The following is a 23,753-nucleotide window of genomic DNA, read 5'->3' as shown; positions in this document are numbered from 1 at the left end:
AAGAAAGAAAGAAAGAAAGAAAGAAAGAAAGAAAGAAAGAAAGAAAGAAAGGAAGGAAGGAAGGAAGGAAGGAAGGAAGGAAGGAAGGAAGGAAGGAAGGAAGGAAGGAAGGAAGGAAGGAAGGGAGGAAGAGAGGAAGGACAGGAAGAGTAGAAATTACTTTGCTAAAAGTAGTTCATCAGAACAATACATCATGCCTCAGATGAAAACATCATGGACTAGGTTTGGGCCTGGACAAGGTATATGAACTTTTCTTCATTTGTGTAGGAAAAAGAAAAGACTAAAAAAAAGGGGGGGGGATAACAGACATGTAAGCACATTTTACAAAAGTAAAAGTAAAATTTTTAATTGTCTGTTTCTTGTCTTAAAATGAGTCTTTTTTTAATATAAGCTAGGAGAGGGCTAGGAGCCCCAGGTCTTTCATACACTATTCTATTGGAAGTCCCCAAAAACAAATGAGTTTTGATAAAGTAGGCTGCTATCTAATCAAACACTTGACATCTAGCATATAGGCCTAGGCATACTGGGTTTTTCAACAGCCAACAAAAACCCAAGAACATCTGAAGTTTTCCAAGCAGACTTACAGAAGCATGGGATCTCAGAACTGGAAGGCACCTCCAAGGTCATTTAGCATGACATATACCTGAACAAGAATCCTCTCTAAAATTTTTCCAGTAGAATTTAAGTTCCTTGAAGACAGGGACTGTGTTTGTTTGTTTTTTAAATACACATTCCCAGTGCTTAGAAACATGATTTGCCCATGGTAGAACCCTAGTAAAATTCAGTGATTCAAGTAAGCATTTAAGTTATGTGCTAGGCACTGTGCTATCTGTTCACAAAACAAAGATAAAAATGAGACAGTCCCTGTCTTCAAGGAGATTACATTTAGGTGAAACCAACACATACACATATAAACAGATACAAAATCTATACAAGTAAATACAAGGTAATTTGAATTGAAGATCCATGATCTAGCAGCCATATAGCCTGCTATAAACAAAAACAAAAACAAAAAACAAAACTTCCCTCTTTCCTGAAGCAATTCATTACATTTTATTTCTGGCCATCAATACTGATTAGGAAAATTACCCTTGTACCATATAGATCCAAAATCTGCCTCTCGTTAACTTCACCTGGTGCTATCAAATCTGTTGTTGGGAGTCAAGCAGAAAGTCTAATTTCTTTACCCCGTGGCAGTTTTTCTTAAATATGCGAAGAGAACTACCCCCCCCTCAGTCTACTTTCCTTCAAGGTTAACATTCTTAATTCCTTCAACTGACCCTCACTTCCTTCAATCCTTTGCACAGTCCCAGATACTTTTAATATCTGGGCCACTTGGGGCACCTAGGTGGCACAGTGAATAGGGCACCGGCCCTGGAGTCAGGAGGACCTGAGTTCAAATTCGGCCTCAGACATTTAACACTTAACTAGCTGTGTGACTTTGGGCAAGTCACTTAACCTCAACTGCCCAGCTTTCCCCCCTCCAAAAGGCAATATATATATATATATATATATATATATTAGAAATATCTGGGCCATTCTAAGGGCCAAAGCAGCATGAGGATTCATAGTCAAAGGCATGAACCACTGGTCTGAGAATGTGAAGTGGGGGAGGGGAGGCTTCAAAAAAAATTGAACTAGATTCTTTTCAATTCTACAAAGAGGTTCAGAGAGAATTTCTCTCGTCTTTCCTCCTGGTTCTGCTTCTGATGCTCCAGACTTACCCATCATGGCTCAACTGTCTTCTCCTGTTGAAGTTTCCTTATCCCATCTGACCTCACTGGGGGCCATTCCTCTGCCACTGTGTACCCCTTCTCCCATTAGTAAGTTCCTCCTGGAAGCTCCAATTTGAGAAAGGGCCCAAGCAAGTCATCCTTCTTAATTGTTGTCCCATCTCTCACCCTTTTCAGCTCCCTCTTATGCCTTACTTTCCCCCATTAGAATGTAAGCTCCTTGAGGGTAGGGACTACCTCTTTCCATGAACTGGTATTCCCCATGCTTTACACAGTAACTGGATCATACTAAGTTTTTAATAGTTGGTTGTTGACTTAACTCTGCCAGGCTATGAGGGATAAAAAAAAGAAGCCATAGCCTCCTCCCCCATAAAGCTTATAGTCCAGGAGAAATGATAACCACACAAGGAGCTATAATATGGTATAAAAGAATAATAGGGGAAGCAGAGGAGGAAACATTTCAGGTAGTATTGCAAAGGGACTACACAAAATGTTCGGTTGTAAGTAAGAACATCTGCTTTTAGGATAGTCATTTATGTCCCTTTCCTTTTTTTTCTTCTCCTACCCCATATAAATTGTTTTAAGTGATATTTCTTCTACTTCTCCTTATCTCTTAAAACAAATTAATTCTTCTGGCAAGGCATGACTCTGGATCCTCAAACCCTCTGTCTGACCTTGCCAAGGTACTTATTCATTTCCTAATAATAAAAAAAAAACATTAGCTCATATTACTATGGCACTCAAGGCTTTAAAAACATTTCATATACCTTTTCTCATTTGATCTTCACATATTCTTATAAGGTACACAGCAACAGAGACAGTGCCCTCAGGAGCTAAGCCACCCAGTTTTGTGTTTTCTGGGATGGTGAATCCTCTTCTTCAATCAAGCTGACTTCTAAGCTACAGCAAAATACCCTATTATTTCCCACCTCTTGCTCTCAGAACTGAATCCAATCAAAATCACCACTGCCTCCTCAAAGATCTTACCAGTGGATTATCCTGTCTCTGTGACTTCCCAAACAAAACACCTGTACCTAGCTACTACTCCCCATTAGAATGTAATCTACATGAGGGCAGGACTGAAGGTCAACAAAAAGCAGTAAACTACTTTTTCATTTACTCCTTTATTATTATCCCCATTTTGCTGATAAAGCCAAAGCACACAGAAGTTAAATATTTACCATGATCATACAGCTAGTGTCAGATGTAGGATTCATACCCAGATCCTTTCTGGTGCTGTCTAGTGCGTTTTCCACCACACCACACTGCATTTCTCTAATGCTAATCTCAACCCCAGACACCCAAAACACTACACATACTGTGATCTCTGTGAAGACCTGTAAGAGTCTATGTTGTCGGGGTGGTGGCAGTGAACAGAGCACCAGCCCTCGGACACTTAACACTAACCAGCAGTGTGATCTTGGGCAAATCACTTAACCCCAAGAAAAAAAAGAACTAAAAAAAAAGAGTCTGTGTTGTTTGCTATTGGGGGCACTCAGCTGTTCGTTGAATTGAATCGTGCACATTAATATTTTACTTTGTTAATGAAAAGTTTAGTTTGTTTCAAAGGAGTTTCCTGCATCTTTAGATCCTGAAGGGAAGCTAACTGTTAGAAGGAAGGTCCCCCTCCTGCGGGCTTAGAGCACTTTGAGCCAGCCTTCCCACTGCACTGTGTATTACGCTGCTGTGCTCTGCATCTCGCCCACTAGACTGTGATCTTCTTGAGGCCAAGGAGTGCATCTCGTTCCTCTTCCTCTCCTCCACAAAGCCTAGCGCATGGAGCACCTTGCATTACATGAAGCACTGAACTCTTTCTTGCCCAATGAATCAATGAAGAGACAGTTTTGGCTACCAAGGATGTTGGAGTGCCATCTCATGGCCGCTTGAGCAAACTGCGGGCTGCCTGATCCTGCCAGCCCTCAGGAGGAAGGGGAAAAAAAGAAAGGAAAAGAAATATGAGCACATCCTGCTAACTACCTCCTATACTATGACAGATGACACTTCATGGACACTTAAAATAGACCTGGTGTTTGACTGATTTCTAAGGAGTTTCAGAGACAGGAAATAAGTGTGAAGGTGATATGTGTTTCAGAAAAACCTGCCAAGGGTCCCTACAAGTTTATCTCTGTCAACACAATGGCCCTGGGAAAGCCTCTAAGAGTAGCTAGGATAAAAATGAGGAAACTCCAGGAGTGTGGTGGCACCAGCTGGAGCCCTCCAGCGGACTGTTAAATTTTCAGTGCAAGCATTTGTACCTTGGAATTCACCAAACTCTATAAATTAGGGCTTGAAGTTGTTATTTTGTTGATTATGCAGCCCAGAGTTATCAACTTCCAAGTAACCAGATTAAAATGTAATTGGGGAATATTTAACAAAATAAATAAAAATCCAATAAAACATTGACAACATTACATTTTGTAACCAAGTCAATATAAGGCCCACAGGGAACATTACGTATGGTTTAGTAGTCCCCTTATCTATTTGAGTTTGACACCACTGGTCTAGACAAAAGGAAAGTAATTGAGAAAAATGTTTACTAATATTAAACTTAAAAGTGTGTCCTGTGTAAAAAAAATTCTCTTGAGTCAGTTGTTAAACATTTATCAGCACATCCCTGGGAAACTCTCTCAGGAACAATGGACACTGGCTAACTAGATGAAGCTGAGGGTATTCCCATGGGAAATCAAAATATCACCCCAGGCCCCTAGTTTCTTATAGGATTCTCTTGTGTTGGTCTTATCTCCTTGCTTTGGGAGGGATCTGAACTGAGTCCAACCAGAAGGATCATGGTGGATGATTGAACCTTCTTTCACATGAACAGGAAAGGCTGAGAAAAGGTAGGGTTGGGGAAGGCAGTATAAAAGGGGAGTTCAGACATTGAGAGTGGAGGGAGTAGTAGAATTCAACTACCCGGTAGCCAATACCAGGAGTTAGAGGAACAGAAGGAAGGGAAGGGGAGAGGAGGGGAGGGGAGGGGAGGGAACTGGTGGTGCCCTCAACAGACATAGGGAAGTTTGGCTGGAAATAGTAGGTTTAAGGGAAAGGTGATGAGTTCTGTTTTGGACATTCTGCATTTGAGTTCTTTATGGGAAATACAGAAGGGGCTATTCAATTGGCTATTGATAATGGGTGACTAGAATTCAGGCAAGAAATTAGGGTTAGATATATAGCTATGTGGGCAGCTAGGTCGTGCAGTGGATAGAGCATTGGGCTTAGAATCAGGAAGACATCTTCCTGAGTTCAAATCTGGCTTCAGACACTTATTAATTGTGTGATACTGGGCAAGTCACTTAACCCTGTTTGCCTTAGTTTCTTCATCTGTAAAATGAACTGGAGAACGAAATGGCAAACCACTCCAGTTTTTTTGCCAAGAAAATCCCAAATGGGGTCATGAAGAGCAAACAACAAAAAATTATAGATTTGGGAGTCATTTATAACAAATCCAGAGGAGCTATGAGATAGCAAAAAAGACAAGAGGGTCCAGGATGCACCTTCACTAAAGAGGTGAAATGGGAAGGTGAGGGGAGAATGAATGATGATCCTTAAATGGGGACTGAGAAAGAATAGTTAAACAGGTAAGAGTTTGATGACCAGGGAATATATAGGTTGGCAAACAACCATCTAGTCCCAACCTATAATACTGGGAATACTGAATAATTCCCTTCACCTCAAAATAAAAGATGATACTTCTACCAGAACAAAGAAAAGTTTAACTAAGTAATCATGGTCATTTCCCTAGCATTTAGGAACAAAAGAATTCACAATGTTCATTTTCAAACAGACTTCCATAAAGCAGTCTATGGGTAAACTACTTCTCCTTTCAATATAGACATTAGATAGACTAGTACGCAGATAGACAAGAATGAATTAAAGATAATAACAGGCACCTTGACTACGTCAGTTCCCCAGATATCTCTATAAGTAGATATGATGCTGACATTCATTAGTAAAATATGTTTCCTCAATCAGAAATTCCCCTTACCAATGAAATCTCAGGTTCTTGGGGAAACATGGTGCCTAGTACACTGTTTTCCCAAGCATTGCCTGGGAGGTAAGGCATCACTGTAGGCCATTAGGATCAAATGAATAAACATAAGTAATTGTTTTTGTTCAGTCCTGTCTGATTCTTTGTGACCTCATTTGGAGTTTTCTTGGCAAAGATACAGGAGAGGTTTGCCATTTCTTTCTCTAGCTCAATTTAAAGATGAAGAAACAGAAGCAACCAAGCTTAAGTGACCTGCCAAGGGTCACACAGCTAGTAAGTGTCTGAGGTTGGATTTGAACTCATGAAGATGGGTCTTCCTGATTCTGAGCCCACCGCACCACCTGGCTCCTCCACAAAGAGCTTAGACTCAGTGATATCACCATTAGGCCTACACCTCGAAGAGATAAAAGAAAGAGGAAAGGGACCTGTATGCAGAGAGCCAGAAGTATGAGACTGGATGGGGAAATGTGACCTCTATTCGAGTTAAACACAGAAGAATTGTCACACACACCTTTTTGTTTTAACCCACTACTTACCTGTTTCTTGCCATGAGTAAACAAACAAATTTACTCAAAGATAATAGTGAAACATTATTGTAACCAAGCATTTCCCTATTTTCTCTCCTTTGGTATCAAATATGATACTAATATTGCTAAGACAAAATAAAAAGGCTTGGATTTTAATTCTTTTAAGGAACAGTCTTAGAGATAACCATGGTATACTTAGATAAAACAGGCCTCAGAGTCACAAGGACCGGGGTTCGAGTTCCCTTTTTAACATATACAAGTGACTATCTTTTGCCTTTCTATCACCAACATTTAGTACTATGTCACATACATAGTAGGAGTTTAACAAGTAAGCATATAGTATAAGTAAGGCCTTCTTCATAAGATGAATCACTTGGTAGGTAATTGGCTTATCTGAATAAAGAGAATTAACTATTCAACTATTCAAGGAGGCTGGGAAATGAGAATTAGGAAATTGTTCTAAGTTTATTCATCTCACAAAGAATATTTTCCTCTAAGAGATGAGCACCAGAAACCACTTCATAGTTGGGGCATTTACACTTTTTTTTTAAGTCTTTGCAGGTCAAAAATCATTACAATAAACTCCCAGAAACGATCTCAATTCTTCCTGCCCTGAAATTCCATTGTATTTTCTACTGTCGAAAATAAGCTGGCCATCGGCCTAGACTTGATTATCTTTGCATTTTGCAGAAATTCCCATTCAAATGCTATTTCTCAAAATGGGATTAGACCTCTGTTATAATCACATTTCTGACAACTTAATACATTTAAATCAACAGAAAATTCATTGTAATGGCCCAAGATCCCATCTTTTCGCATTCCCCTGAAATGAGGAGTTAAAGCATTTTCAATGGATGATGCGCAAGATGGAATGTAGCTACCTGATTGTTAACAGATAGACCAATTTGAAGAGGCTAACTCCAGAAAAACAGATTTGGGTCTATTCAGGTCTGTTCAAGAAGACCACAGATACAGGGAGGAGGTATATTGAATATAGACAATTAGCATACTGTAAATTGGAGGACTGCATTTGAATGCTGAGACAAAGCCACACTGTTCACCTGTTTCTTGCTATGCATGAACAAACAAATTTAATCCAAAGATAATAGTGAAAACTTATTGTAACCAAGCATTTCTCTCTCCTCTCTCCTTTGGTATCAAACATGATACCAATATTGCTAAGACAGAAAATAAAAAGTCTTTGATTTTAATTTTAACTCTCTTAAGTGGAACTGTTAAGTGGACAGAATAGTGGAATTGGATACATCAGCAAATCTCAGAATTAGAAGGGGTCATCTAATTTAACCAGTATGCAAACAATTATCCTCCCCTCCAAAAAATGCATTTATTAAGTACCTACTATGTTCCAGGAACTATGCTAAGAACTTCACAAATATTATTTCATTTGATCCTCACAACAACCCTGGGTGGCAGGTGATATTGTTATTATTACCAGTTTACCATTGAGGAAACTAAGGCAGATGCAGGTGAAGGGATTTACCAGGGGTCTCATAAGTGGTAGGTTTTTGTTGCTAGATTTGAACTCAGATGGACTCAGCACTGTGCCGTCTAGCAGTTCTACATCCTAACTGCTCTGAGATGAGTGATGCTGGCTGCCTTGATATTCCTCACACAAGATACATCATCTCTGGGAATTTTCCCTGGCTCCCCCTACCCCATGCCTGAAAAATCTCCCCTTCTTCTTCTCCATTTCCTGATTTTCCAGACTTCTTTCAAGTGTCAGTTAAAATCCCACCAACAGGAAGCCTTTCCTATCCCCCTTAATGCTAATTCCATCCCTCTGTTGATTATCTCCAATGCATTCTGTATCTATCTTGTTTATCCATAGTTGTCTGAGAGAGCAGGGAACGTCGTTTGCCTTTCTTTGTATTTCCAACCTTTAGCACAATGCCTGGCACATAGTAGGCTCTTAATAAATGTTTATTTACTGAGTGACTAATGCTCATCAAGCTTCTGAAGGCAGCTTACCAGTACCCTTTCAAAAACATGGCATCCCTAAATCAACATTAATATTCCAGATGAAGTCTGTCCAGGGTAGAATATAATGATATTTAACTCAGTAGTCCCAGATTTGAATCTCGTCTCTTTCACTACTATCTGTGTGATCATGGACAAATAATTTAAAATTCCATGAGCTTCAGGTGTTTGTTTGTTTTTTCATTTGTAAAATGAGATTGTTGGAAATACCATACAAAAATATCAGGATGCTAAGTTCTTCTGTTTATCTCTTATGGAAGTTCCCTATTGAACAATGAAAGTGATACAAGAAAACTTTAAATTAAGAAAAGGTTCTATCTTGAAAGTGCATTTTTACCTTTGTTGTTTGGAATTCAGGACTGATTCTCCTACAGAAATAGAAGTTAGTTTCCCCAGACCAGGCCACAAAAGGCTATTTAACTCAAAATATTAGAACATCTAAGGTTCTCTCAAACATATTCCCAGAAGTATATTAAAGAACCATCATACAAGGACCTTGGGCTGAATCTGAGTTACTATAACATCATAGGCTAATAACCCTTTAGATGAATTGCTAGATTCAGGGCCAAGTGCAAAGCACAGCCACATACTATAAAATACACAGGAATTTAGGAGATAGGAATCATAGATATATCGCATTGGTACCCACTCCCTAAAATATTTTAAATCTAACCTAATGTAGGGGACAGGGCAACTAGGTGACACAGTGTACAGAGTGCAGGGCCTAGAGTCAGGAAGATGCATTCAAATCTGGCCTCAGATACTTATTAGCTATGTGACCCTGGACAGGTCACTTAACCCTGTTTGCCTCAGCTTCCTCATGTGTAAAATGAGCTGGAAATGGCAAACCACTCCAGTGTCTTTGCCAAGAAAACCCCAAATAGGAGGCATGAATTAACTTCCCACTTATGCCTAATACACATTCTTACAGATAATAGGCATCAATAAATGTTTGCTGCCTGAATATATCTATTACATAAAATGAGGTATATCTGTTTTCTAAAGCAACCTTATCAAAAATCGTCAGGATCTTGACATTAGATTAAAATAAGAATAATTAGAAAGCCTTATTTTCTAATTATCATTTATATATTTATAAATCATTTTAATATATTATTTGTGCATATCAGAATCTTTGTATATACCAGAAAGTTGTACATATCATAACAATTCTCATTGAGGTTAATTTCTTTTCTATATGACATTAAAAGAAAAAGGTATGGGCACCTCGAGTTTCAACTTCACATCTTCTTTTGTCTTAGAAATAAAGTCTAAACCAGAGATGGCTGACTCCACTCCGCTGCAGTACTGCCCATAAATAACCAATCTGAAAGGTAAAAAAAAAGGACAAAAAGGGGGGAAAAAAAGAAATAGAAATGAATAACAAAGGACCAGAATGAAATGGAAGGCAGAGAGACAGAATATCTGTCTACACAAAAACCACAATTAAGAAAACCTACAACAATTAACTACTAATCAATCTACTAATTGACTACTAATCAAGTTAGCACTAATCAACCAATTAACAAGTCTTTATTAAGTGCCTACTGTGGCAGACACTGTGGCAGCAATTACAAGTAGCTAGGTGGTGTCCTATGTAGAATCCTGTACCTGGAGTTGGGAAGATCTGAGTTCAAATCCAGATTGAGACATTTACTAGCTGTCTGACCCTGAGAAAGTCACTTAATCTCCATTTGCCTCAGTTTCCTCAATGGTAAAATAGCAATAATAACAGCACCTATTTTTCACTTTCAGGATTGTTGTGAGCATCAAATGAGATGATATTTCTAAAGCACTTATTGTGATGCCTGATGCATAGTAGGTGCTTAATAAATTCTTATTCCATCCCTTCCTACCTCTTAGCCTCCCCCTCCCCCAGTTAGAGGGTCACAGTCAAGATAAGAAATATACCATGAATGTGAAAACATGAATTTGGCCTAATATAATTGGAAGCTTATCCGTTTTATCCAGCTCTTAGTTCCTGATACATAGTAGGCACTTAATAAATGTTTCTTGATTGATTATCAGAGGTAGAGTAAGCATTGAGATTATTTTAAGTCACTTTAATTATGATATATCTGAACCTCAGTTTTCCTATGTAGCTTGACAACTGACATCTGTGCTTTTTGACAGGGGACTTCCCCCCCCCCAATGCCTGAATTATACTCCCCTTACTCACCTGTACCTAGCCTCCTTCAAATCATCTCATTTAACAGCCTTCTTCATAAAACCTTTCTCAATCCTATCGGTTACTAGTATTTTTTATTCATGATATTATAATGTTTTGCTTTATATTTTGAGAGGGGAAAGAAGGAAACAGACTAGTGATTTTGTTAGCATGGGAAATTCCCATTTCCTATGCAGGAAACTCCCTTTACCACCATAGATCAAAACCTGCTCTTATTTTGAGGGTTGGGGGGTGGGGAACAGCATTGAAAAGGTTAAGTGCTCAGGATCACACAGGAAGTATATATCAGAGGCAGGATCTGAACCCAGTTCTTTCCAACTGAGGCCAGCTCTCCATTCATTAAACCATGTTGCTTTTCTACTATTACCATTACACATATAATACCTGCTTCTCTGTGTACATATTGAATACCATAGGGTCATTTTTGGTTTTGTATAGCAGACCCCTCACACCTTGTTATGGAGTGAGTGGTCAAGTTCAGGTTTTGATCTGAAGAGACTGAGAAGAAAGTCACAGACCAATCAGACACTAGAAACGTGATCAAGGTCAGAGAAGAGAAGATAGAATCAGGGCATGTTCCCTTTGTGGGATAATCCCCTGCTCAGCGAGCAATGAACAGAACCAGGCTCCTGCCACCCATACCTAGTACCATCTCCTGACTACAGCTGGTATTTAGCTGAGATGCGATGAATTTGATTAAATGTATTAAAAGAAAAGAATGGCCTAGATCATTTCAAGAATGGCTTCTGGATTGGTTTTCCTTTCAATCTAAGAATCACTAAAATCCCAAAGTAGTAATGATATGAATAAGAACTCACATTTCTTTTGGTTTTTGGATGTGGAGGGGAGAAGGCAGGGCAATTAGGATTAAGTGACTTGCCCAAGATCACATGGCTAGTTTTGTGTTAAGTGTCTGAAGCTGGATTTGAACTCAGGTCCTCCTGACTCCATGGCTGGTGCTCTATTCCCTGCACCACCTAGCCACCTCCAAGAACTCACATTTCTAAAGAGCTGCCATGTTTACCAAATACTTCCCAATAGCCACCTATAAATTAAGTAATAGAGACTTTCTGGTTCTCATTTTAAAAATGAATAAAAGGCAATGTCCAAATTATGCCCAAAGAACTATAAAACTGTGCATACCCTTTGACCAAGCAATACCACTGCTAGGTCTATATCCCAAAGGCATCCATAAAAATGGGGAAAAGACCTATTTGTACAAAAATATTTACAGCAGCTCTTTTTGTGGTGACGAAGAATTGGAAATTGAAGGGATGCCCATCAATTGGGGAATGGCTAAACAGGTCGTGGTATATGATTGCAATGGAATATTATTGTGCTATAAGAAGTAACAAACAGGATGAGCTCAGAAAAATATGGAAAGACTTACATGAACTGATGCCTAGTGAAGTGAATAGCAGTGAACAGATCCAGGAGAGTGGTGTATACAATAACAGCAATATTGTTCAATGAAAAATTGTGAATGACTTAGCTATTCTTATCAATACAATATCCAAGACAATCCCAAAGGACTGATGATGAAGCATACTATCTGCCTCCAGAGAAAGAACTGATATTGTTTGAATACAGACTGAAGCATTATATTTTTCACTTCCATTTTTAAAACTTTATTCGAATCTTCTTATACAAATGACTAATACAGCAATGTTTTACATGATTGTACATGTTTAACCGATATCTAATTGCTTACCATATTGGGGCAGGGGAGAAGAAGGAGGGATAGAATCTGGAACTGGAAACTTTAAATAAGAATGTTTTAAAAATTAAAAAATAAAGAATTTGGGGCAGCTAGGTGGCACAGTGAGTAAAGTGCTGGCCCTGGAGTCAGGAGAACCCAAGTTCAGTTCCGGCCTCAGACACTTAATACCCATACAAAAAAACTAGCCGTGTAACCTTGGGCAAGTTACTTAACCCCAACTGCCCTCCAAAAAGGCAAATAATAATAATAAAGAATTTATGTTCCTTGAGCATAAAAAAATCCCTGTCCAAAATAAAGGGAGGTTCAGAAGGAGAGGGGGCGTACTCAGACTGACAGTTTAGCCCCAGTAAAAATGTCCAAGTGACATCAGAAGTGTTTAGATTTTCACCTATTTTAAACAGGGGGAAACAGAGTTAAATAGACCATTCGAAATCAATTTTAAGAAAAATGCTAATTGCAAAAATAGAATGATTGGATGCAGGGCAGCTAGGTGGTGCAGTGGATAGAGCACTGGGCTTGAAATCAGTTAAGCTTCATCTTCCTGAGTTCAAATCTAGCCTCAGAAACATGTGTGTGACCCTGGGCAAGTCACTTAAGCCTCTTGCCTCAGTTTCCTCATCTATAAAATAAGCTGGAGAAGGAAATGGCAAACCTCTCCAATATCTTTGCCAGGAAAACCCCCAATGGGTCCTGAAGAATCAAACACAACTAAAGAACAACTGAACAACAAAACAGACGGAATATCAGTTTTGTATTCAGGATTCTGACTCTCCCCTCCCCTCTTAGATATTTAGTCATTTTACTTTGCTTTCCTTATCTGCAAAATAGGATCTTAGTATTACCTACCTTATAGGTTACTGTGATGATCTAATGTATATGTAAATGTATATGTGAAGTACTTCGTAACCATTAAAAGTGCTATATAAATGTAAATTATCATGAGACCTCCCTATTAACACAGAAGTTTGTTTTTGTGTTACTAATCTGTGCATGCCAACGTTTAGAGATGTTATTCAAATAAAGATATCTTTTGCTGGGATACAGCATCCAGTCCTTTTATATATTTTTGATGATAACAGTGACTCTACCCATATCCCCTCTTTTCTACTTCCCCATCATGTGTTGTCTCCCCCCGCCCCCTCCCTGAGAGCAGGGGCAGTATATCCCTAGTCCTTAGCACAGGGTCTGGCACATTAAGCACTTAATAAATAGATATCTATCTATCTTCATATGAGGATAAAATGAGATAACATGTAGGGTGCTTTGCAAACCTAAAAGTACTCTATCATTTTTAGCTATTGTTATTATTTCTCTGGGGCCCCACTCGCCAAACAAAAAGGCTTCCCCCTGGCCACCACCCCAGAGTGTGTTTTCTCTTCTTATTTGAATATAAACTCCAAAAGGATAAGGACTATCTTCACTTATACGTTTATTTCCTAAGCTCTGTGCAATGATTAGCATATAGTAAGCATTTAATAAATGCTCATTCATTCATTCGTTGTATTAGGGATGGTCAGTGGATTCTCTGTATAGCTACACTGGTTTTTTTGGACAATTTTTCCTTTTTTTCCTCAATAGAACAAAGGAGCTTGTGTGGTCAGAATTTCATTCTTGAGAACATCTTACCTCTCTTCAGCTAACTTCCCCTTTAGAATCTTCAACTCTGAGATACCCCTACTTGTCCTTTCTCTGAACTCCTTTGAATCTGCCCTTCCATCATCTAGGTAACATGTCAAACTTTGCCTATGATTACTTTCCTTATCTATCTTGAACTCTAGGTTGATATGTCCCTTCTCCCCAAGTTTCCAACGATTTGCACATCACCAATCAATTTCTGCTTGTGGGAAAGAATTGCGACCTAAAGCGCAGTTCCCTAAATCTTCTTAAAATTGAAATTATTCAACAAGACAAGCCAAGAAGTTCACAATTGATTGATTTTTTACCAAAAAGATGCCTCCAGAAAATGTTCAGATGGTTGGATTACCTTGCTATGCCTCATGTCCTTCCTCTGGACCAGCTTTGTGTCTTCTCTCTAGAAGGCATCATTCAGTTCCTCCTTCTGACCTAGATGGTCTATCGTATATTATCATCACTATTTGATTTGTGTTCTCCTGGCACTGGAACACACGAGTCCTTGCCATTCTCCCATTGCTGTATTTCCAGAGAGCGATAGAACTTTTTTTTGATACAGCTGTTACCACTCCACTCCTTTTATCTAACCTGTTCCCTTTGGATACGACATACACTGCCATTGTTATATTCCAATCATGGGTCACATCCCATTATGTCTCAGTAATACCCATGAGGGTAAAGTTTCCTATTTTCATTAAGATCTCTAATTTTATTTTGTTAATTATCTATACTCTGTATATTGGTTCACAGTCATATGAAACCATAACTTATTATCGGCACTCTTCCTTGAAGAGGAAATTAACAGTCTTCTTTAAATTACAGGACATTTGAATGAATTAATAGCTAGCATTTATATAGGTCTTCAAAGTGCTTTACAAATAGTATCTCATTTTATTCTGACAACAACCACGGAGGTAGGTACTATTATTATTCTCATGTTATAGGTTAAGAAACTGAGGCAAATAGAGTTCAAGTGACTTACCCAGGGTTACACAGTTAAGTGTCTAAAGCCACAACAGTGACCCCAGGTTTAACACTCTATTCACTGAGCTATCAAGCTGCTTTCTGTTCTTCCCATATTTTACCATTTATGATACCTGCCTAAGCTGATAGGGGTAAATTAGTTTTTCCTTGCTCTTCCATTTTTTTCAGTGTTAAGCCTTGACCAAATCTTCACATTTTCACTTCTTTCCCACAAAGCAATCTTATTTTTAACGGGCTCTCATTAGGCATGTTCCGTCCCTGATTAAGATGACATAACTCTTAATCTTGTATCTTAAACCCTGCTCCAAAACCCTACATCCCATTTGTATAACTGCCTTCTTCACCAGTTGATAACTTTCTGTATGTGATTTTGCTCTTTCCATCTCCACCTTATGTCCTCCCCAAAGTCTTCTGTTAAGAAAAGCATAGACAACATTACCTATGTCCCTAAAGTTTTCATTTTCTTGACCAGGACTTCATAATTTCTAGACCTAATTTGTAGGTTCTTTTTTTTTTTTTTGGCAGGTGGGGGTAATTTGTCTCTATATGAATCAACACACCAATGGCAGTGGTCCCTAAGAAGGTTCTCTGTTACCTCCTAGAAACTTGGTTGGTTGGTTGGTTAGTTGTCCTTTGTTCTTAAAGAGGACCAAAATGCCATCACTATGCTAGAGTCAAGTTACAGTGTGTCCGACTGTGGCTGACCATACCAAGACAATCTCAGAATGTTCTACCACGGTCGGGCACAAACAGTCCATGTGAACATTTAAAATGGATTCTCTAAATTTGTGCATCACAATCTCTATCCCAGATATGTACTCTGGGAAAAAGAGGTCTTTTGATACTCTGTGTCAGTGTCTTAGCAGGCAGGTGACAACTAACAGAAGTCATGGGAAAGGAAAACACACTTCTGTTATATAAACAATATCATCTAACAGAGTCATTGGTTTTTTGTTTGGTTGTTTGTATTTGTTTGTTTGTTCGTTTGATGCTGGAGAGAACCCCATGCCTGGAATGCTCTCCTTCTTCCTCTCCACCTCTTGGCTTCCTTGGCTTGCTTCAAATCCCAGTTAAAATCCACAAGAAATCTTTCTTGATCCCCCTTAATGCTAATGCCTTCCTTCTGTTGACTATCTCCAATTAATCCTGTATGTAGCTTTTTGGTCATGGCTGTTTGTATATTGTCACCCCCATTAAACTTTGAACCTCCTGAGAGCAGGGTCTGTCTTTTGTTTTTCATTGTGTCCCCTAGTACTTAGCACAGTGCCTGGCAGACAGCAGGCATTTAAAAAAATGATTATTCACTGACTACTACATTGCAGTATCACGCACATAGTAGGTACCGTAATCCATTTTCTTGAGTTTAATCTAAACCAGTCTCCTGATTTTTTATATGTAGAAAGTGAGACACTGAGAGATAAAGGACTAAAAATCACATATTTAGTTTACGGGAAAGCTACCAGGACTAGATCCCAGATCATCTGTCTCTTTTTCCACCGTTCTTTACCCTATACCAAAGTGATACTAAAAGAAAAAAAAAGATGCACCCAGAATGTTGTAAGAATCCATTATCCTGGGGCAGCTAGGTGGGGCGCAGTGAATATAGCATCAGCCGCAGAGTCAGGAGGACCTGAGTTCAAATTCAGACTCAGACATTTGACTCTTACTAGCTGTGTGACCTTGGGCAAGTCACTTAATCCCAATTGTCTTGCTTTCCCCCCTCAAAAAAAATCCATTATCATAAAATTAAGAATTTTGTGTTTAACTGACTAGAATATAACCAGATCTAGAGGAGGCTGATTAAAAAATAAAGAATTGTCATTTCAGCCCTGGCATAAAGGACAAATGTTTCCTATAGTTGCCTGTGTCTGGTCAAATGAGTAATGCAAAGATTAAAAATATTGAAAGTTACTTTATCCTTAAGAAGTTTGACCAATATGTTGGCCAACCATGATTCCAAAGGAACTGAGGATAAAGAATGCTACTCGCCTCCTAACAGAGAGTTGATAGACTCACAAACATGACCAATGTGAGAATTAAAGTTGCTTGCCTATGTATATTTGTTATAAGGGTTTCATTTTTCCTTCTTTTGTTTCAAGTTGGGGAAGAGATAGGGAAAAGAAAAAAATAAATGCTTGTTAATCAAAAAAAATAAATTTAAAAAGTTACCTTTCCTTGTAGTTAATGAAAATTTGATATAAATTCTGGTCATTTTTATTGACAATGGAGTCATTAATCTCTTGGGTCAGGCTTCGGTGAACTTTCACCAGTTCCTTGAAAAAGAAAATAATATCACAGAATATTAATAATCAAATTCTTGAAGAGCCCACCTTCCTTAGCCCACCCTATGACAAACACCCCAACAATACAGAACCCAAACTGTGGCTGGACTTGCTGTTCGTCACTAAGTTGATTTATCAGCCCACATGAATCTGCCAATATCAGGGTTGTGGATATATTTTTAAGGAAATAAATCACACATGGAAAATAGCAGACTTTGCCTTGAAATGTAAGTGTCCATGCAACAAAAGAAATTAACTCATTAGTTAATAAGAGCTAATTTATCCACCATGCAAAAATATGTGTGGCTGCTTTTTATCCACTTTGTAATCATTTATAATTTTTAAATAAAATTAGTCAAGTGCTTAATGTTTTATTGACAAGAGAAAGTAACGATTATGTCCCTGGGTGTGAAAAATTAGATTTGTACATTGGTCAATTAGTGGTATCCTTATGCTAAGCTAATAGCAGTCACACTAAATTGCTTAAAACATCAGACAGTTAATGGCAGAAAGAGAGCTAATAAATTTGACTAAATAGTTGAGTAGAGCTACTCAACAGGCAGAAATTCACAATTTTTCTGAAGACAATTTCTAAGCTTCAGGCAGAAAATGCATGTCATAACTGGGAAGAGAGAGACACCTCCTCTATTTGAATCAAGGATCCGATTTTCTCCTTGGTGCCTTTCAGTATACCTTGGCTTAAAAGACTGAATTTTTGCATAGGAGAATGGAAATAAAACCAGAGTTATTTATCCTTGTCATTTTGTTGAGATAACTGTAAAATCCATAATAATTGGAATGTCAAATGGTTCCTAAGATCAGAAGCTATAATCTAGGAAGTTCCACATCTCAAGCTTTCTAGGACATGCATTATTTTTTGCATGCTGAAAGGCAATCTGACTTCATGAGTACTTCTGCCCACTATGCGAAAAATCGATGTGTGCATGGAAAGACATAGATGAACTGAGGCAGAGTAAAGAAAGCAGAACCAGGAAAACAATACATGAAATGACTACAACAATGAAAATGGAAAGAGCAACAAAATAACCTTGACTGAATATCACAAAATCATCATAACCAAGCTTGAGCCCAAAGAAGAGATAATGAAAGACTTCACCAGCTTCTATGGGTGTGGAACACTCCACATATCAGACTTTCTCTATATCTTCATTAATTTTATTGAATTGAACTTCCATCTCTCCCTATTTTTTCATCCTTTTTATATGGGATGGCTCTCTGGGAGAGAGATGGTGGGGGTTAATATATTAGCAAATTGTTGGATAGAGTCTTGTTTTATATAACTCCTCAAGGTTTCCAAAGTACTTACTATACACTGTCTCATTTGATTATCACAATAACCCTAATTTTGTTGTTCAGTCATTTCAGTCATATCTGACTCTTCATGACGCCATTTGAGGTTTTCTTGATAAAGATACTGGAGTGGTTTGCCATTTCTTTCTCCAGCTCATTATACAGATGAGGAAACTGAGGCAAACAGTGAAATAACTTGCCCAAGGTCACACCATTAGTAAATGTCTAAGGCCAGATTTGAACTCAGGAAGATCAGTCTTCTTCAGTACTTGTACTCTATTCATTGTGCCACTTAGTTGTCCACCAGAACAATGTAAGGTAAATGATATTTGTATCCCCATTTTAGACATGCAGAAACTAGATAAAATAACTTTGCAGGCACATACAACTAAGTACCTATGGGAGGATTCAAACTTAGGCCTTCCTGATCCTACTCATTATACTATGAGGCTCTTACAATTAGCATCTTCCTTAAATTAATTTTAAGTAAGGCATATTTGCCTCTATTTCCCTTGTGAAAGTACATGAAACTCCAACCACTCCTCTAAATAAATTCACTTGGGCATTCTTACTGCTAAAATAATATGTGCAATGATAAAGTATTTGGGATCTACCCAGAACTTGAAGGCAAATGTCTGAATGATGGCCGTGTCAAAGCAGAGAAGAGGTAGGTGAGAAAATGGTGTTAGAGACAATCCACTGGACACAGTGCACAAGAGGATTAGGCTGGTCTGGGTCAAGGTAAGGATGAAGAAAAAGGTAAGAAATGTTAATAAAATGGCATGCCCAGTTATCTCATGGACTCTATTCCTTTTACAATGGATAGAGAACATATACTGAATAGGAGCATATCTTCTGAATTCTTTCTTTCTTTCAGGAAAAAAGGAAAAGAAGAAAACTGTCTTCATCCAGAGAGGAGGGAATTTTTATTGAAGTTCGCCGTCTTATAGATTATAATAATTGAATGCATGTTTATTCATTTACTCTTTGCCTGAATGGTGACTAAAATGTGTCTTTAAAAACTTTAAGGAAAATATAACTATAAGGTAAATACAGAAATGGATAAAATGTTTAGCCATATTAACACCTAAGATTTGTAGAGCGCCTCAAGGTTTGCAAAGTATTTTACAAATATCTTATTTTATTCTTACAACAATCCTGGAAGGTACATGCTATTGTTATCCCTGTTTGACAGATGAAAAACTGAGGTAGACAGAGGTTAAGCGGCTTTCCCAGAGTCACATAATACGAGTGACTGAGGCTGAATTTGACGAGGTCATGCCTTCCTAGTTCTGGATCCTACACCCTATCCAATATACCACCTTTCTTGCCTTGGCATGAGACAGACTAGGGACTGATTTCCTTAGAAAGTTCTTAGGATGATGGAAATTCTCTCAAGAATGATATAGAACATAAATCTTTTTTTTCCCCCAAACATTCTGCAATTACAAACTGGAATGAAGAAAGTATAATAAAGCAAAGTGAAACCAACAAAGAAATAAACTTATTCCCAAACTGACATGTTTTATGTGTTTCTCATGACATATCCTAAAAGCTTATTCATGTCTTCAATTTAAACTACACGATCTTTACTTACAGGAATGTTGATGAATACAGTATCAAATTCTGTAGCTGTCAGAAATCTTTTCAGTGGTGTCATGAAATACTGTAATGAGACAATGCAGATGCTACTGTTATGTTGGATTCTTGTTTTCTAATTCACATGATACTTTTTTTAATCAACCATCCAACCATCAATTAGTTATTGAGCACCTATTGTATACTTAATACTGTGCTAATAATTCCCATGATGATTACAAAAGCATGAGATACGGTACTTACATTCTAGGGATTTACAATCTAGTTGAAAAGACAGGGAGTGTACACATGAAAAGTTAACAAACAGCATATGGAAGTATATCATAAAGGCAAAATGAGTAGGATAGTAAGTGAAAAATGAAACATATGTATAACTAGGGCAAAGTAATCAGGGCTGTGTACCAGAGCAACAAATTTAGAAGGCACCAATAGCATTTAAAGTTCTTCCAAGTAGAAACAACAGAGCATAACCTCATAGCAAGGATAATTAGTTAAGATAAGAAGTTACTAAAAAAAAGATAAGAAGCTACTTTATGGTATGCTTTTTTTCCTTAGCCCTATCCCACTTCTTATACTGTATCTACCACGAATAATAAAAATAGTAATAATAGCTTATATTTATATAGCACTTGCTGTGTGCCAGGCACTGTGCTAAGTGCTTCACAATTGTTACCTCATTTGATCCTCACAACAACACTGTGAGGTTGGTGCTATTATTATTTTCATTTTACAGATAAGGAAACTGAGGAAGGGGTTAAGTGACCTGCTGCCTAGGGTCATATAACTAGGAAGCATATGAAGTCTGATTTGAACTCAGGTCTTCCTGAGGGCAGGTCCAGCACTTTATCCCCTGCTCTACCTAGCAGCCTCTTTCAAGCTCCTTGGTAACAAAAATTGCTAGTTTGGGCTCTGGGAGAAAGTAAGATTTCTTAAAATATTTAAAAACTGATCTGTTCTGTCTTATTTTCCAAAGCATAGCACTAGATAAATGAACAATATAATTTGCATTTGTTTTGACACTATCAACAGCAGGATTTGTCATCCACAAAAATGTTAACCACTTACTTTTTCTATTGATTCCAATGTTTCCGTATACTTCTCTTCTGTCTGTTTGATCTCTGCGAGGCAACAGCTTCGTATGTCATTTTCCAGACACTTCTGCAATTACAAATGAATAAAGCTACAATATTATTTAATGCACTGTAACTCACTGATCCATTCAGTATTAGAATCAAGAAAAAGCATGATTATTTGTAGTTCAAATGTTCAAAGTGTTCAAGTTCCAACTCTAAAAAAATGATGTAGTTGATACTAAATACCAATGGTAGGGTATCAGAAATGGATTTTCAGTTTTGAAATAGATAAAATAAGAAAAAGTGAGAGAGTTGGGTAGTGTGGTAGAAGAAGCTTAGATGCAGAATGCTCTACTATTTACTAACTAAATCATAGGGGAGAACTGAATTTATCTGAGTTTGCTTTTGTCATCTGTAAAATGGGCATAATTATGCTCTAGACTTCATGGAATTGTTATATGGAACCACAAACTGTAAAGGACTATATAAAGTGATATATCATTATTAAGAACAACAATTGGAAAAAGAACAAAGGTAAATATATGTTCCTTTGACATTAAAGAATCTGCCTGGTAGAGAGTGAAAAAAAAAATTCAGGATCTGAAGTCAGAAGACTAGGGCTTGAATCTCAGCTCTGTTACTTATTACCTGTATGATACTGGGAAAGTCATTTCACCCCTACAGATCAACTGGTTTTCTTATCTGTAAAACGTGTTGGGGGTGTAGCGAGGGGGCAAGGAGTGAGGAGATTAGATGATCTTTAAGACTCCCAGCTATAAATCTATAATCTAACCAGTTAGAATTCCATATCTTTCACTTGCTATCTGTGTGACTTTGGGCAAGTCATTTACCTCTCTGGGTTTCAATGTCCTCATCTATAAATCCTTGAAACTAGAAAACTTCCTTTTCTTACTTTTTTTTTCATAAATCTACAACCACTGCCAATTAGCAACTTGTTTTTCCAGCATCCTCTCTATGTGCATGATGACTACTTCTACAAATCTCAGCCAAAGCAATACTGAGAAAATGTACAGGATGAAAACTCCAGGTATTTTTCCAAGAACTGGAATCGTTCTTGTCTTACTTAGAGGGCCACTTATGCTGCCCTGTTGCACATCAGTAAATCCTGCCCTTAGAAATAGAGGGAGGTAGTCTATTGGAACAATCTTCCCAGGTGGGCAAAGTTTCAGTAACATAGGAATAGGAAGGAGTTCAGTTAAGCCACGCAAAAGTATTATGGGTTGTTAAACACAGAAATGTGGCATGGAGCAGGAAGGAGGGGGAGGTATTTTAAGGTAGTCACAACATTATTTCAATTAACCATTCTTTGCAGTTCTATGTTAAAGTACTTGCTCTTATGACCTCTATCTAATCTCCAGCTAAATTGGACTATTGGCCATTCCCTAAACAAGGTTATTATTGTTGAATTGTTTCAGTCACATCCAACCCTTCACGACATCATTTGGGGTTTTCTTGGTATAGATACTGGAGTGGTTTGCATTTCCTCCTCCAGTTCATTTTACAGGAGACTTTAGCAAGCAGCATAAAATGACTTGAGTAGGGTCACACAGCTACTAAACATCTGAAGGTTGGATTCAAATGTAGGAAAATGAGTCTTCCTAACTCCAGGCCCAGCACTTTATCTACTGTGCCACCTAGCTGTCCCTAACAAGCCTGTAGCTTTCACATTATCATACTTTTGCTCATACCATTAATTTTCTATGCCAGCAATGCTCTCCCCAACCATATTTACCCTTGAAATTTCAATTGCTACCTCCTTCAGGAATCTTTCCTGTTTCCCCATCTAAAGTAATAGTCTCTTTTTGTACCTCTCTTGTGCACTGTCAGCCCTTCAAAGTTCCTATGATCATCCTGATGTGAGAGATTCCCTATAGATGCTAAAGTTTTCTAGATGTTCCTGACTGTGGACAAGATGTGAGGATTATATGAATTCACAGAAGAACTTAGGGCCTACTCAATATGACCCAGGGCCATTCAAAAAAAAACATCAACCTAATAACCCACTTGAGGAAAAGCGAGTCAATTAAAAGTTCACAATGCCCATAATGATGTAAATTTAGATGGACATCCCATTGAATCGATTCATTTGTGCATATAGCTTGGATGGGCAAAGCAAATAAACATAAACTTCTTCCAGACATGAATAGGAAGAAGCCGGTGGACTAGATCATTTATGTATGAATAGATGCCCTCTGAACTGAATGCTCATAAAGGATAGGGACTGTGTCTTATTTAGCTTTGCATTCCCATGGACGTTTAAGTAAGTATTTGGTGAATGAATATTTAAATTACTGATGATTATCTGAAATAAATGGGACAGATGAACCTCTTTTCAGGAGCTTTTTTTTAAAAAAAATCTCAGCATGATTTAGGATGAAATAGTCTACAATAGAAGGAAAAACAGAATAATAGGAGAAAATTACCTTAATGAGAAGGGGCTTAAATAATAGTTTCTAAGGAAGACTGAGCCACTAAAAACAATTAGGTTTGAAATTAATGATATGTTGAAGCTTTTTCTGAGTTACTTGGTATATTGAATACATATTAAGAAAAAGTAAGTGTCATGCTATTTACTAACATTTATTCAAGAGAGTTCCCATTCAAAAGAATTCATTAAAAAACTGAATTTATGTGAACTGAACTCTGAGAGGAAGGAAGGAAGGAAGGAAGGAAGGAAGGAAGGAAGGAAGGAAGGAAGGA

The 23,753-nt window shown here is 37.9% G+C and overlaps 1 protein-coding gene across 1 annotated transcript in view; it reads right to left on the bottom strand.

The window, feature by feature from the left end:
* Nucleotides 1–23,753, bottom strand: part of VAV3 (vav guanine nucleotide exchange factor 3) — a 457,197-nt gene that overhangs the window by 218,517 nt on the left and 214,927 nt on the right. The window contains exons 6-9 of the mRNA XM_069090495.1: nucleotides 21,025–21,117; nucleotides 19,958–20,026; nucleotides 16,937–17,040; nucleotides 9,471–9,570 (exon numbers count right to left, since the gene is read on the bottom strand). Of these exons, the coding sequence (XP_068946596.1) occupies nucleotides 9,471–9,570; nucleotides 16,937–17,040; nucleotides 19,958–20,026; nucleotides 21,025–21,117 (366 nt within the window). The remainder of the gene's footprint in view (nucleotides 1–9,470; nucleotides 9,571–16,936; nucleotides 17,041–19,957; nucleotides 20,027–21,024; nucleotides 21,118–23,753) is intronic.

Source organism: Petaurus breviceps, unplaced genomic scaffold (genome assembly GCF_028583685.1).
Source record: "Petaurus breviceps papuanus isolate PSGF00001 unplaced genomic scaffold, PetGlider_PUasm1.0 186, whole genome shotgun sequence".
NCBI lineage: Eukaryota > Metazoa > Chordata > Mammalia > Diprotodontia > Petauridae > Petaurus > Petaurus breviceps.
This window is presented reverse-complemented; position numbering and strand designations above follow the sequence as displayed.